Here is a 15,307-nt window from a genome sequence, read left to right as displayed (position 1 = left end):
AGAAAGTAACAAAGAGTTTAATTAAACACAGCCAATATTGCTGCTACCTTTATTTAATATAATCATGTCACCAGTAGTCAAGTGAAAATGAGTTACATTTTTAATGAAAAGCTGGCTTGAGTTATTAAATACATTCACTGATTCAATTTGTGGTATTGTATAATCTTTTGACCCATTTCTAACAGTTCAAAGTAGTATTTTTTTGCTTTTCCCTCACTCCATTTTTTCCTTTTTCCTTTTCCCTCCCCATACATACATACATAATCTTGTGCAATAAAAAGACACGTAAGAGCAGAACAATTTCCTAAATAACCAATTTTATTGCGCATAATGTGTTAAAGTAGTACAGTGTATTACATCTTTTATTATATGACTATTTTATTATGCAGTTGCTGTTTTTCTTTGTATACTTGAATGAATTAACTCCAATGTCCCTGTATGTCTATCCCCGAGTCTTTCAGTTTTTTCAGTCTAATACTAGTTGTTCATTTCACCCGGTGTGACTTCTAGCCTGTTGTCTTTCTTACAAATAGGTCACACCTCACGCTGTGTTTTTGTGCGTATGATCAATGCTCACCTGCTGGTGCTTTCTTTGGGAAGAATATAAGAGAGCTCAGCTCCAGCGCTGCTCTCCAGAGTGGCATTGGGAACATACATGTGAACAAGGCGGGTGATCTCGGACACGTTACAAAGAGCATCCTTGACGATCACCATGTGGTATCCGGCACCTGGTTAAATATATTACATAAGACAATTACAGAATCAGTCCCAAGAATAGTTAAACTGCATGTGAGCTGGTCCACGTGCGGTATTTCTGTTGAAACAAAAGAGCTAAATTTCAATGCATGCTTTTGTAATACCACCGATAGTTTAGGAAACAAAAACTGCCTTTCAAGAATACATCTGAGAGTACAGTGCGCTTTCACTAACCATATTTATTCTTGAGAAAGAGTGGTGAGCCGCAGCACTGCAGCTCTCCTCCTGCCATGATGGCAATTCGATCACCGAGCAGGTCAGCCTCGTCCATAAAGTGTGTGGTGAGCAGGATGGTGCGGCCGCGTTTCTCCCCTTGCAGAAGGTCCCAGGTGGCACGTCGTGCTGATGGATCCATACCTGATGTGGGCTCATCTAACATGACAACCTGCAGACGGGCAGAAAGGAAAAGATGGGGAGATAAACCAGAAGAAGGTTTGCAGTAGTCTGCCCATATTTACACATTTTACTCAAATGAATGTAAATAATGTTTTTTGGTTGTTGTTTTTTTAAATTCCAGACCTTGGAGTCTCCAATGAGAGCAATCCCAATAGAAAGTTTTCTCTTCATGCCACCAGAGAGGGTCTTGGAACGAGCATGTCGCTTATCCTCGAGGTTTAGGATACGGATTATCCGGTCCACCTCATCTGGAATCTTGTCTTTGGAGTAGCCTTTCAGCTGGATATAAAGTAGACAACACAAATACATCAGTTTGTCATCTGTTTTCTCAGCAGCTAATTTACATTAATACAAACTGAGAGGCTAGGAGACAGCAGGAAAGTGCAGAAAATGGGGAAGTTCACTTGCTACTCAACTCATACAAAGTTTTTGTGCGAGGAAAAAGACAAAAACATGGTAAAAAAAACTGCTAAGGTAATAAAAGTACAATAAAAACATGCTTTGTGCTGCTTTTAATGTTTTTAATAACCAAAACCAATTAAACTCACTTTAATGGAATCAGTGTGAACACTTCATACTATAATTGCTGTCACTTTTAATTTTTTTATAAAGTGTATAACAGCAAGTGGAAACATTAAGCTATAGTGGATGTGTAGTATATAGAGATGTATTTTTACATAGAAGTGCATAAGTGTGTAAATACCTGTGCATAGAACAGCAGGTGCTCTCGTACTGTAAGGTTATCAAACAATACATCATGCTGGGGACAAAGTCCCAGGCTGCGTCGGATCAGAGCCATGTCCTGACAGATGTCGTAACCACTGATATAAGCCCTGCCGCTGGTGGGAGGAAACAGACCTGAAACATGAAGGAAGGTAGTTTAATTTTTTATTTAGGAGGCATATTTAATGTGTGTGTGTATTTATTGTTTGTTTACATGTGCATTTAGGCATCTAACCTGTTAGCATGGACAGTGTTGTGGTCTTCCCAGCACCATTGTGTCCTAGCAGGACTGTGATCTGTCCTTCGAACATGTTCACTGTAAGGTCTCGTACGGCCTGACGTGTCTTGTTGCCCACTTTGAATTCCTGTCAAAACATTTATACACGTGACATGAGCAGAAATGGAATGGATGAAGCATAACCTTTTTGTCCATTTACCTTTTGGTAGTAACACCGAGTACTACGGTGGCGTTATTAGTGACCTTTCTTTTCCACTGGGGCATCTGCAGCGTACACTAAAGTGGTCATGATTACTCTCTGGATCATAGTGTTTTGCTGCTCACCTTAGCGAGGTGTTTAATCTTTATCCCAGACACGAGTCCAGCAGGTTCTTCTTCTATAAACTCTCCTTTCATGGCTTTTTCAGCATCCTCTTCTTCCTCCTTCTCATTTACCAAAGCCATGCGAGGGGTGCTGCACCAGTATGAAGGCTGCAGAGGAAGACAGTCAGGGAAGTCAAGGGGAGTGAACCAGCACTTCTTTTGCCCCGGAGTTTAAAGCTGTCGACACTTTTGCCCCAAATTTTCACTATTCATTTCCAGTATATCTAACCTTATCATTTTACTTGGTGAACATCAAATATAGCATCATATATTAACCACACGGTGTGTGTGTAATATAGCACCGTATATTACACACACAGTGTGTTCTGACTTATCACTGAATCAGGTAATCATCCACTGACATAAGGAAGGAAGAGGAACACAATCATTCATTGAATCACAAGAAAGAGAGATCGAGCCAACATTATTATTGTTCATGTACACTCTGCATGAAGAGATTGTTTCCCAGCCAAACCACCTCCTGATACACTTCCTAAAGACCGGAGTCAAACCTCCCCTTTCTACGGAGCAGAAACACCATCTGACACCCACCCACACAATGGACATGGAGGAAAGTGCGTCAACATCTAATCCACACCCTTCTGGCAGTCGCTTAAATTCCTGACAACTGGGAAAAAGGTTAGCAGGAGTTTATTTTTGCGTAGGCGCGCATGTCTGTAAAGGCACGCCATTTCGTGATCGCTCATAGTTGTTATATAGATAAACCTTATTTGTTTTGGCTCTAGATACTCAGACATTTCCTGTTTTTCTAACTAGCTGAACCCCAAGGCTTCCTCTGGTTGATATGTTGCGACCTCTAGTTTGCAAACTCTTCTGCCCTCGTATGTGACAACCACTTTCACTGAGAGCAGCTTCATTTTATCAGAGAAAACTCTCTTGGATATAACAGATCTCAACAATGGCCACTGACACTCCCCAGTGCTGCCTAACACCACCCACCTGCAGACTTTGGTAGCATGAAAATACCTGTTTAACTTGGCAGAGCTCACAGGAAGGAAAGTACTAAGGTGAATGTGTTAATGAGCACAGCGTGAAATGTAATAAATGAGACAAATTACGCCGAACTTGCAAAAACAAAAAGATCGGCATCGTGTTTGCATTGGACTACATTTGTTGCCGTGTTTCTTTCAAGTTTGAAATACTACTTGGTATTAATGTTGCCAATAAAGGCATAGGAGGGACAGAAAAGTTTCATAATTTTGGCTCGCAAATAGCCATTCATACTTATATCCCCTCACCTATTCATCATTTACTGTCACATCACCAGTAACGCCTTTTTAAAACATACCAGTAAAAAGAAGTACGATGGTAAAGGCACACCATACTCCCCAGGAAACACTGCCTCCATGTACCAGGCCACCATCCCGTACAGCACAGCATCAAACAGCAGCAAGCTTAGAACCTGGGCCATGGAGAAATCATCGTCCACCGTGACAGCGTCAAACAGGTTTGACCACTGGATTCCTGTACCTGAGGAGCAAGGCACGGACAAAATTAACCTCAATTAATATTAAAATTCCATGTTTTCAATGCTGTGCACAAATAATTGCAAATTTTGGGAATGCCACGTTGCCGCATCAAAGTCTCACCTTTGCCTTCAAACATTCCTATAAGCTGTGCGCCCATGGCCATGGCCACATTGGAGATAAGGCAAGCTGACACTTTCTGGGAATGGCTCAGTAAGTCGTAGCGCGGCCACAGGAACAAATAAGGCAGATAGCTGAGAAAATAGATGAAGCCCCCCGCTGCTGCCGCCACATTGGCTAAAACACACAGAAGAGAAAGAAACAGACTCAACAGTCATCTTAAAAAAATATAAGGCTTTGACAACTAAAAAACAGTCGGCTATACAGTCCACTCATGAGTTACCCAAGAGGTACACTGCAAAATGCTACCTGATGAACTCAAACAGACACACATAGACAAGAGCTGAAGGAGAAAAGAACTTAAAGAAGAACTACGTTTCTCTGATAGGCAGAACGAGCCTGAGTGCAGCTACGAGAAACCATTAAGGAGGACAAAAGAGAGATGAGCAAAATGGGGAAGAAAGCAGAGTAATGTGCTTCCATTTGTAGGCAGCTTGACAGACCTCTTCAAAAACCACTTGTTACAGACAATGTGACATTTTGAGCCTGCTTGGAACATGCATTTACAAAGTACCATCATCTATTCTTAAAAACCACATCACTGGGTATGTGCACCCGGCTGCACATACAAAGACAGCGAGGGGTGAAAAACAGCCCATCTTTGTTTTTTTTTAAAAAAAAAATGGCCGTGTAGGTCACTCAAGGATCCTTTTTTTTCTTGCCAATTTTCTGTAAAAGCCTCGTCTCCCCCTTCTTCCTCTACCGCCTCCAAGTCAACACTTAGAAGCAAAACCCTTGAACCCAGCTGGGGTTCAATATATAATGATTTCATTGTCCAGGGTCAGAAGGAAAACAACATGACAGAGTTATTTTTATTTTGGGGGTTTTGTTTTTTTTTACTTCAATGAGATTAGTTGTAATGATTTTAATAAGGTTGTCAAATGTTACAATTAGAGCATTGTTCAGAGAAAAAAGGCAGGACACCTTTTCATGTTCAAGCACCAAATGAAAACTGTCAGGGGAAGTGACTAAGCACATCATATTCATTACTCAGAGCAGAAACGCAGTGCATCTGAATGTGAGAGAAAGTCAAAACATCAGTGTAAACAGCTAAATGGAGGCTTTTAAGGTGTTTCCTTCAATTAAAAGCTTAGGCATTACCGTCATAGAGTTCATGTTTCTTATGAGAGCAAGTGGAAATTTAAAGAAAATCCAAGTAAAAACAAGCAAATAAGTGCTCTTTGAAAATACTGCAAGACACTGAAGCAGAGAAGCATTTGGAGCTCAAGCTACTTTACTGTAGAAAGCTGAAAGAGGAGGCTGCTAGTCTGAATGAGGAGCTTTGAATGAGGATGAGAGCAAAGAGGGCGGAGGAAGGGGAACATGGGAAAGGAGAGATTTAAATAGTTTCCTTTATTGGGGAGGTTGTCCAGGCCAAGCAGGCGAGCTTGAATTTCACTCGACTGAAGATGGAAAGAACTGAAAGTGACTTGCTCTTTTTTAAAAGGGAACACAACACTTCTGATCACCAAGAAACGGCAAAAACAAACTAAAAATCATTAAATATTTAAAGCGCTGTACTCAACCGCTAAAGAAATCCAATTATTCTGTGCAAATCAACATACAAAACATAGCTTTCTTTCAAAAGTATAAAGTGTTTTTATTGCTGTGTGCATTCTGCAGACAAAGTTGAAGGAACAAAGCAGAAACTTTGGTCTCAGAGACACGCTGTGCACTTCAGGAAATTAACTGAGAAGTATTTTCTCACACATACATTACAAAGCAAGACAGCAGCAGTCAAAAGGAGACATTATTATTATTATCTTATCATTTAGAAATGAGTGGAGTGAGAGAAACACACACCTCGTGAGAAGAAGGCACTGATCATGAAGCTGAAATTGATAGTGGCCACGGTGAAGACGAGCAGGAAGACGAAGACCAGCGTGGGGTCACTGCTGGTCAGCACCGCTCCGTTGGGGCTCACCTAAAATACGAGATTGGGTCTGAGTAATCACAACATTTATAATCTTTAAACCGAGGGTGTCAAACATAGGCCAGCCAAAGGGTCCCATCCAGCCTAATAGCTGCTTTGCAGCTTTTTGGGCTGGAGGGCATCATTTATGGGCTTTTTACTGTATTTTCTACCAGGAAGCAATGTGTTCTGTGTAAGCATAGATCAGCGGTGTCACTTTTACAGCCTTTTGCAGCCTTTCAACTTATAAATGTTTTTATAGGTTATTCTGTACTGGCTTTAGTGGAAAAGCCCATTTGAGATTTAAAGCCTTTAGATAAGCGTACTTTCACTGGCAAATTTGCAGCAATTTTTTTTTTTTCTGATAAGTTCGGTTTTTACGCTTTTTTCCATGAAAATAAAGAGATCTGACCAATCAGACCTCTGTATTTGGGAACAAGTGTGCTCATAGCTCAAAATGCACAGCAGTACTGAATATACAAATAGTAAAATAATACTATTTTACCTCAGACACCCAGATGCCCCTGCAGGTCAGACATTATTTTTCTAATTTCTCAGATGTGGTTACAACTCTGCCAACAAGACCTCAAACTGCCCCACTGACATGCTGAAATATGCATGAAAGTGGCTGTGATACAACTCCTGGATCAAACCATGAAATTCTCCCTGCTCCTGGCATCTCTTGAGAACTGGATGAACTCAGAATCTCCATTTCTTCCATTTCTTTTTTTGTTTAGAAACATCAGGACAAGCTCATCATCACCTGAAGCTGACACTTTTGGCGTTTATATACGTTACACTAAAAAATTCTGAATTTCATGTAATTTTTTGACAACCTTCTTACCTTTAGTCTGGTATGTGTACCATGGTTTCTTTTGCTATGCTAAAGGCATCACAGGCGGGAATGTGCAGTAAGCAAAGACAGTTTTTTTAACACTGGCTCACCTGGATACAGAGGAGCAGAGTAACAAAAAACACTGAAATGGAGAGGAAGAGTAAAAACATGAGGAACCAAGCGCTCCAATGGAGCCAGTTGCTGAGACCCATCATCCTCATGTACTCCTAGAATGCACAAGAAAAAAAAAGCACAGGTTAAAAGAGTCTGGCAATTTTATTACTTCTCCAGCTCATACAGCGGCTCGCAAAACATACCTTGAGCTTCCTTTCTTTTTCCTGCACCACAGCTCGTACTATGTTGAGGGAGGTGTAGGTGAAGCTGAGCACCAGTAGTAAGGGCAGCTGGTTCTGAATAGCCAGGATGAAGACGTCGTATTTAAAAGCAGGGTAGGGGAACCGTGACATGACCACTCTGATAGGACGCAGCAGGTGCGAGGCAGCGGTTCTGTTGTAAGAGTGCATAATGGCTCGGTCCACGGCATGCTGCACTGCCAGAAAGCCTTCTCTGTAATAACCTTAAAATAAGAAAATAAACGGCAGCACTTAATAGAATATATTAACACCGCCATTACACCATCAGTAATCAGCATCTATGAAATGACTCATTTTAAGCCCACTTAAAATGTGACCTGCTCCACAAGGTCAAAGCTTTCCAACCTCCTTCTAGAAGTTGACATGAGAATGGACAAGAAGCCTTGAGTAACAAACTTGAAGCTGCAATCACAAGTTATTATGCACGTGGAGGCTGGAAATCCATATTCATGTGACTCTAAATTATAAAAGCATGTCACTTTTATTATGCTGTCAGAAGGACTTTGGAGTATACCTCCTCTTTCTATTTTAGCTGCAAACAATTTTTAAGGACAAAAACATTTTAAGGAGAAATAAAAGGCTGCTGGGACACACTGGAAATGCATCTTACCTCCATTGTTATTGTATCATTTAAACCAGCTGACGGGCAAATGAGATTAACAGCATCTGATGCCTCCTGAAGGGTTCTTAACGCCTTGAAAATGCCCCATAAATGATTGGAGGGCACACTGTACCCTGCCAAAAACTAGATAACGCCGATTATGCTGAGCATGTGCAGGGGTATGGTTGCCATGGAAATGTAGCCTGAGCAGGCAGGACTGTCTCTCCATTCAAAGTCGAAGAATTAAGAGCTTTTTATCAGTCATAATCTCTAAGTAGAAAAATAAATACCTACTATTTTAGAAGGTGTCATTTAAAAATAACATTGCATTTTAAAACAATAGGAATTCTCACCAGGTGTTCCCCCCTCCTTGTAGTGCTTCTCTCTTGGTCCTGGCAGTTGAAAAAGGGGAAATAGGCTGTGTGTGTGCCAGTCTAAGTCATTGTTGGGGTTCAGCTCAGACTTTTCCGAGATCGGGGCGTTGCGTGGCGAAAAAGTGAAGCGCAAATGGTAGCTCACCTGCATGTCAGAGCGCAAAAAGAGAACAGAAGTTAATGAAGAGTAGAGTGATACGCTAAGCAATACACTCAAGTCGTGCAGTGAATTTAACAACTGTAGCACCTCCAGTGGTTTTGTCCTTAACAATTTTTCCGTTTTCAAGTAATATATATAGACATTGAGAGGTTTCTGTCTGTACTGGTTATTTAATTTCCTTCTGAAAACAACTTGAACAAACGTCTGACTTTTCACATTCAAAATAATAAGTCCACAGAGCAGCGTTGTTGCTAAGATAAAGCGCTATTAATTTGAAGTAATAAACACATACAGTATCCATGACTTCAAACTAAACTTGAATAGGGATTACAAAGATTAACTAAGGATTGTCTGAAATCAAAAGCAGCGTCAGTAGAGGCCTATATCTGAGGAGGAGATCTGTGAGGTCAAAGATTATGTATTCCTGTTTCAGCCACCCACTCCAGGTAAGCATCACCTGCCTTTATGTCCTCTCGACACCAATTTCAACCACTAGATGGGGCAGACTCAAACAAAGTAATATTAGACACTGATCTATATTAAACATCATCATCTTTGGCTCCTACACTGTCATATTTCAGGCATGCTTGCAAAATAAAATGGCCTTGGAAAAACCCCAGGCTTTCAAACCAAGTTTTTATTGATATACACTGAGGGGTCAAAACTATCCTAATTTAGGAGTGCTTTCTTTTCTAAATAAAGTGCATATAGAGCTTTTATACATTAAAGAAAGATAAAAACAAAGGCGAAGCTATGACAGATGTGTGTTTACAGTGCAGTGTGTCTGTTCGCCTGTCCCCAAGTTGCCATCCACCCATCTGCCCATGTGTTAGGCTACATCACCATGATAAGGTATTTTTTGAAGCAGAAATTTTTCTGAGTTCCTCCATCGACATGAAAACGCAAAAAAAAAGAAAGAACTATCTTACGCGATTCTCAAAAGTGGCAATATAACCGTAACCATGAGGAAATGTTGGCCAATCAGAAGCACAGAAACAATGACATGGCGCAGTCTGATGTGAGAAAAAGACATAAAAACATACACTTTTAATGTTGCAAGTCAAAGTCTCAGTTTTTCTTCTCCGCATGTAAATACAGAAACACAGCTTTTGAAAATGTTCACCCTGGCTTAACTTTTTCAAAAGCTCCATATTCAGTGATCTGAAATGTCGTTTATGTCGTTATTACTCACAGACGACGCTTACCAAAATACCTGTGAACATGTGGATGTAGCTTTTTGCAAAGAAATTAAAGATTAGTTGACATCTACGAGTCCCTTTCTTTAGCCTAACAGTTCACTGCTTTGATTATGAATCCCATAATACAAAGAAAGAGAAAACCACCAGTAAAAGGTGAGGATTAAAGAGATGTGCATGTCTCACGCTTCCTTTTGTCACCCGTATTTTTTTAAGGTTTAATCTGGCAAGCTGTACTGAACTGATGTGACTGACACACAGGGAGACAGGCACAGAGGAAGCGTAATCCGGTACGACTGAAGAGACATTTTGTTCTTAAATGATTCACCCTAAAATGTAGGAGTACGTCTCTTGAAGACTTCACAGTGAGCGATGTGAAGCTTTCAAGCCTTTTAAGCCTGTCAGGCTTTTTCATCAGAGTCAGCTAAAGCTTTTCCTACAGTGCATCAGACTGCATGAACCTCTGGATGCATCTTTCCACTATCAGGTTTTTCCTGCTGCACAGGAGCATGAGTTTCATCTCAACTTTCACTATAAAAACTACAGACTTTTCCTTCTGTTGCAACTACCACCTCTCAACAGGTAAGGCAAATGAATTTCAGGAAGAAGAGAAATGTGCCTTAACAGGTACTGCAGGTAAAACTGTAAAACAAAGTAATCTTCTGGAATTGTCTGTCAGTGTGTACGCTGCATTTTACCTGTTGGGGCAGGGGCTCATCATCATGCGTGAAGTGATGCTCAAAAACTACAGCAGCCAGCACATTTCTTGATTGAGGGTCATTCCTCACAAAGTTCTCAAACTGCTCCTCTGTCTCAAAACCACGCACTGGAACAGGGACAAATACACACACACACAGACGAAGAACATTAGATTAATTGTGTTTTGGTATTCATCGCATGCACACAGGTGTTTTCACGCCTGTCTCGCTCCTTGACCTTGCGGCTTGCCTTTCACACCGACAGGCAGGAAATTGCTCAAGATGCGGACAGCATACCAAATTCTGTCACAAATATTATTAATAGAACCGATCAGTCCCCCAAGTGTGCACTGGAATATGCCTCTTTTTTTGGACACAGATGACAGATCATTTTAAAGAAACTGGAGCAACATGTGGGGGTCAAAACAAAAAAAAGATGTCACAACACCATAAATAAGACAAAACCACCTTTTTTTATGCAGTTTCACTGTTGATTAAATCTGTTTTATTGCTGAACTCTTTATTGCACTTATCAAGCAAACATGAAGGTATTCTGCGCCTGGCAAAGAGCGTCAGGATTGCACACAGGTCTCGGGGTTAAATCGGGTTCATGATCATAAAAGAAACACTTGCACAGAGATAAAGAGAACGCAGAGGAGGAAGGGCAATCTGCCAAAAGACACAGTTCAAATATTCACCTGATATCTTACATGCTCCTCAAATGGTTACCACTAGTGTAACTATATAATTCCCAACTAGCCAGCATTAGAAATGGGTACATGGAAAGATTTGGGGTTAGCTCAGTTGTTATAGTGAAAAATCTAATAATTCAAAGCAAGTAGAGACAGTTTAAAGAGTAAGAGTTAGTTCAGGTTTAGATGTAGTACTTCAGTACTAATGGTTAGAGTTTGGAACAGTTAGTTTGTTAGTCCAATGTAAGAGCTGGTAGCTGTTATCTCTTACATCAAACGTTTTACTCTTGAAGCCAGTTAATAAGTAGAAACAACCAGCTTAAAAAAGTGTGGAAATAAAAGAAGAACTGGTAAAAACATATAAGTTAAAATTAATCTTAAAATAAAACAACTAAAATTAAGTTACATTAATATCTGTAATTGCTACAATTACTGCAAATAAGAAATAAAGTGTTAAACAAATGCAGCTAAGTGTATTAATGTAAGATAACATAAACAAAGACAATTAAAATGAATGGGAAATGTAACTTTTTAACATCCACTTGATGACAATTGAGCAGGACAGCAGGTTCGTCAATTTTAATTACCACTTGAAGTAAGAGTGCGAGGCATGGCAGTGCAGCTGTGCTGATAGTTTACCACTTAATGGGTTAACTAGCCCTTCAATGGCTCAGATTTATTCTGGAGTTGAAGTTGAACTTGTTTACATATTTTCATTTTAAAAAATATATATAATTATCTGTTATTCTCTGCATTGTTAGTGCACTGCTTTTCACCCTCTGAAATGCTCCACCTCAGCTACTATCTGCATAAGTCCCCAAAAAGCCCCAAAAGCCTTGCTGTGATTGGTCAGTTTATACAATGAAAGCCAAGAAACATAGTCAACAAATATCCAGTATAGGTCTACTCTAAATAGGGCTGCGCCATATTATGTGATCTTATATTATATCAGCATTATTTTTGACGTGATTTAAATGTGCCATATTGTGATCGCAACAGCAATAGCTATGTTTATGTTCCCTAGTGCACAATAACAAGACAAGATAACAAGAGCCATGTTTCAGCCTATGTTGAAGACTTAGTACCTAGTGCTGTTCGATCCTGAAGTATCAATTCAATGCCAAGTAAATACAAGGCCAGTAAGTATTTGGATCGATCCATCCACCTCTTCCTAAAAAGGAAGCTACTTCAACAACCTCCAACAGAAAACAGTATTTATCCAGCAAAATATGCAAGGAAACTGTTCCAGTTAAAGGTGGAAACAACAAATGTGTTTCACCACTTGTGGCAAAAAACACACCATCGAGTACAATGCTAGCAGCTGGTGGTGTACAACCCAAAAGTAACCAATGACTCAACCAACCATCACAAGTTTCAGTCCATATGTCAGGAAGAGCAAATGGTGGATTTAAATTAGTGATGCGGTTACATGGTTGAAAACCAGGGCTTTAAGCAGCTGTTTACAAAGATAAAACATCCCGGGAAGAGAATATTTTGCAGTTTCATTATGTGAGAATATTGTGCATCTCCTCCAGAATTACAGGAGAACTCTTCATAGGCTACTCTGTGCTTGCATTTGTCACTGGATATAATGCTGTGTGACTACTGCACTAGAATGCACTATAATCCTGCTGCTGCTGCTGCTGCTGCTGCTGCTGCGGGCACTTTGTTTCAATAGATTCACACTACAAATTTGGCAGTCTGTCATCAATGCTCACTGGGAAAGAAAGATGGAAAATTCCCTTTAATTACTTACGCTTAGAAAAGCTGCTGCCTGCATCAATAAAATGTTCAGTATTTTTTGTCTAAATCATCGAATTTGCAATAATATTGCAAATTTTCTTGGAATATCCAGATATCACCCACCGCTACTCCTAAGGGCAGTTCAATTTACCAGCATCAGAAAGACTTTCTGTAGCTTCTAGCATAAAGATTGTAACAATAGGATATTAACACTAACGAACACAGGGGTATTTCCCTAATGACAGTAAGCCACTGCATTTTCAGTTCCTCAGGTGCATAATATGATGTTTATGTGTCCCTGGTGATGCTGAAATGTGAAAAGGCCAGATGTTCTTGGCAGAAAGAACCATTTCTTTCTTTTTATAGGAGGGTCTGCTTGGAGCATGAGAACATGAGACTGAAGGTAAAAAGTGTGCACGAGAGACAATCTCAATAACCCTGAAAACACATGACTGAGGATATAAAGATGTTGGAGTTGCATATTTTCAAAAAAGAGTGATTTAACTGATAAAGTAAGATTATGTTTTATTACTTGTTGTCTTGAGTAAAACTGTTCACGTATCTGTTTAAAGCTTTAAAAGAAGTAGATTATCTGCTAATTTTAAAAAGGGAAGCATTATTCTTAAATGATGACAAGAAGGAAACATAATTTTGTAACACACCATTTCACAATAGTTTGGAAAATAAACAACTTCATTACCGGAGTCACAAATAATTCCATTATTAATCTCTAATTATTAATTAATGTGATATCTGTTTAAAAGAATCCCTCATTTTAGGCACAACATTGTAGAATTACAACAGGAAAAACAAAATATCAGTGATTCAGCCTTGATCATCCCCTCTTCACCTTCCCCTCTGAGTGCTAAGACTAGTTAAATTATTTATTAACAGTTGAGCTTAGATCTCAGATAGCTGTGTTCAGGGAAACCTGCAGTTCCACAGATCTCTGGCTACCTGTGTATCTCTCCGCTCACCTCACACGACAGCCATTTGCCCGTCGTGCCAATTGTCAGTCAAAATGAAAACAAATATGCAAAAAGCCTGTTTGTACACCTGTCTGTCAGACTGTCTCCATGTATATCTGAATAACTGGTCACACAGGGCAGATGTGTGTTAGCGCGTGAGTTTTAAAAAAAGACATGCATCCCCGGGGGAGCAGCCATGTGTGCTACAGTGTGTGTGATTCCTTTTCATTTCCTTGTCTAAACTCTAAGCTGACACAGTTTGGTCACAAGCAGGGTGTGGCCCTCCTGAGGATTGTTTCTGGAGGAACAAGTATTCCCAGGTTTGTCCTGAACTACAAATGGTGTCAGGGCTACAGGGTTTGTTTTACTGGCAATAAATGTTCCCGCAAACATTTGTTTTTTTACTTCATCTAACAATAAATTGTACTAAAATAAATACAAAAGGCAGAAACCTGTTAGTTCGGCTTACTATAAAGACTGGAATTATGGGAAAGACGCATTTTAATGTTTATAAGTCGGCTTTAGATGTGAGGTGAGGGTGAAATTTGATGCTCTTTTCCTGTTTTTAGTTCTACGCAAAGCCAAACTAACCTGCTGCATTCTGTAACCTTGTGTTTACCAGACAGACAGTGGAGTTGGTATTGATCTAATCTTCAGGAAGGGAGCAGGCACAAAAGCACGTTTCCCAAAATGTCAAACTATACCTTAATGAGACAAACAGGCTGATGGATGATCACATTCAGAAAGAGCTAAACACAAAGACGGACACGTGAATACCTTCTGATTCAAATCTAGATGTATTTTTACAAAAAATGCCTTTGATAATCAAATCTTCGCTGTTGACTGATGAATGGCAGACGGAATGTATTTTCTGACCTACTTTTCACAGATCTACATTTGGATTAAAATTCCTTCTTAAACGAATCTTTACATGTTATACGACAATCGTTACCCACCTGAGGATAGGAACAGGCTTCTTTGCACATCCTCTGCCACCTGACGGACCACGCTGGAGTTGCCAGGCACATATGTCAGCTGTAAGTTTCTCCAATCTCTTGGTAGTGTTTCTACTGAGTAGCTCTCATAGATTGTAGCATTTGGGTAATCCTTGAAAGACACTTTCTGGCGCAATACAATAAGGATGCAGGAGAAGAGCAGGGGAAGAAGGATCTCCACCAGAGTTACCAGGATTTGTCGTTTCTGGAGAGCAGAGTGAGGGAGAGTATTAACACTGGTATCAAGTGCATACGGAAACACAAAGTATTGATCATTTTTTATAAAGGCAACACCTCTTGGGAAATAAATAAACTCTCCCTTAGGTCATCCAAAATGGAAAAATACTGTGACATTAACATGTACAACCGCTCTGCAAAAACCTCTCTATGATAATGCAAGCTACTAATCATTTTAGTCAGGATGGGGTTTGGGGCATCAGTTTATTCCCATTACCCTGTTATGGAGTGAAATGAGACAATTTCACAGACACTTAAAATAAAGCGTCATTTACGTGATGGACTCCGCTTGCTGAGTGATTGAAGTACAAAGTGCCTTGGACAGTTTCAGGACATTAATCTCAATCTCAATATTACACCCTCCCCTTTCAGCAATAAA

At 39.9% G+C, this 15,307-nt stretch overlaps 1 protein-coding gene across 1 annotated transcript in view; it reads right to left on the bottom strand.

Annotated features, from left to right (window-relative positions):
• The window catches only part of abca3b (ATP-binding cassette, sub-family A (ABC1), member 3b), a 31,328-nt gene that overhangs the window by 12,667 nt on the left and 3,354 nt on the right, over window positions 1-15,307 (bottom strand). The window contains exons 3-16 of the mRNA XM_003450066.5: window positions 14,653-14,896; window positions 10,294-10,421; window positions 8,219-8,384; window positions 7,208-7,467; window positions 7,001-7,117; window positions 5,947-6,067; window positions 4,087-4,260; window positions 3,786-3,967; window positions 2,438-2,584; window positions 2,111-2,240; window positions 1,856-2,010; window positions 1,276-1,431; window positions 931-1,141; window positions 578-728 (exon numbers count right to left, since the gene is read on the bottom strand). Of these exons, the coding sequence (XP_003450114.1) occupies window positions 578-728; window positions 931-1,141; window positions 1,276-1,431; window positions 1,856-2,010; window positions 2,111-2,240; window positions 2,438-2,584; window positions 3,786-3,967; window positions 4,087-4,260; window positions 5,947-6,067; window positions 7,001-7,117; window positions 7,208-7,467; window positions 8,219-8,384; window positions 10,294-10,421; window positions 14,653-14,896 (2,342 nt within the window). The remainder of the gene's footprint in view (window positions 1-577; window positions 729-930; window positions 1,142-1,275; window positions 1,432-1,855; window positions 2,011-2,110; window positions 2,241-2,437; window positions 2,585-3,785; window positions 3,968-4,086; window positions 4,261-5,946; window positions 6,068-7,000; window positions 7,118-7,207; window positions 7,468-8,218; window positions 8,385-10,293; window positions 10,422-14,652; window positions 14,897-15,307) is intronic.

The sequence above is a fragment of the Oreochromis niloticus genome, linkage group LG4, assembly GCF_001858045.2.
Source record: "Oreochromis niloticus isolate F11D_XX linkage group LG4, O_niloticus_UMD_NMBU, whole genome shotgun sequence".
NCBI lineage: Eukaryota > Metazoa > Chordata > Actinopteri > Cichliformes > Cichlidae > Oreochromis > Oreochromis niloticus.
Note: the sequence above shows the minus strand (reverse complement) of the source record. Positions and strands in the feature narration are given on the sequence as shown.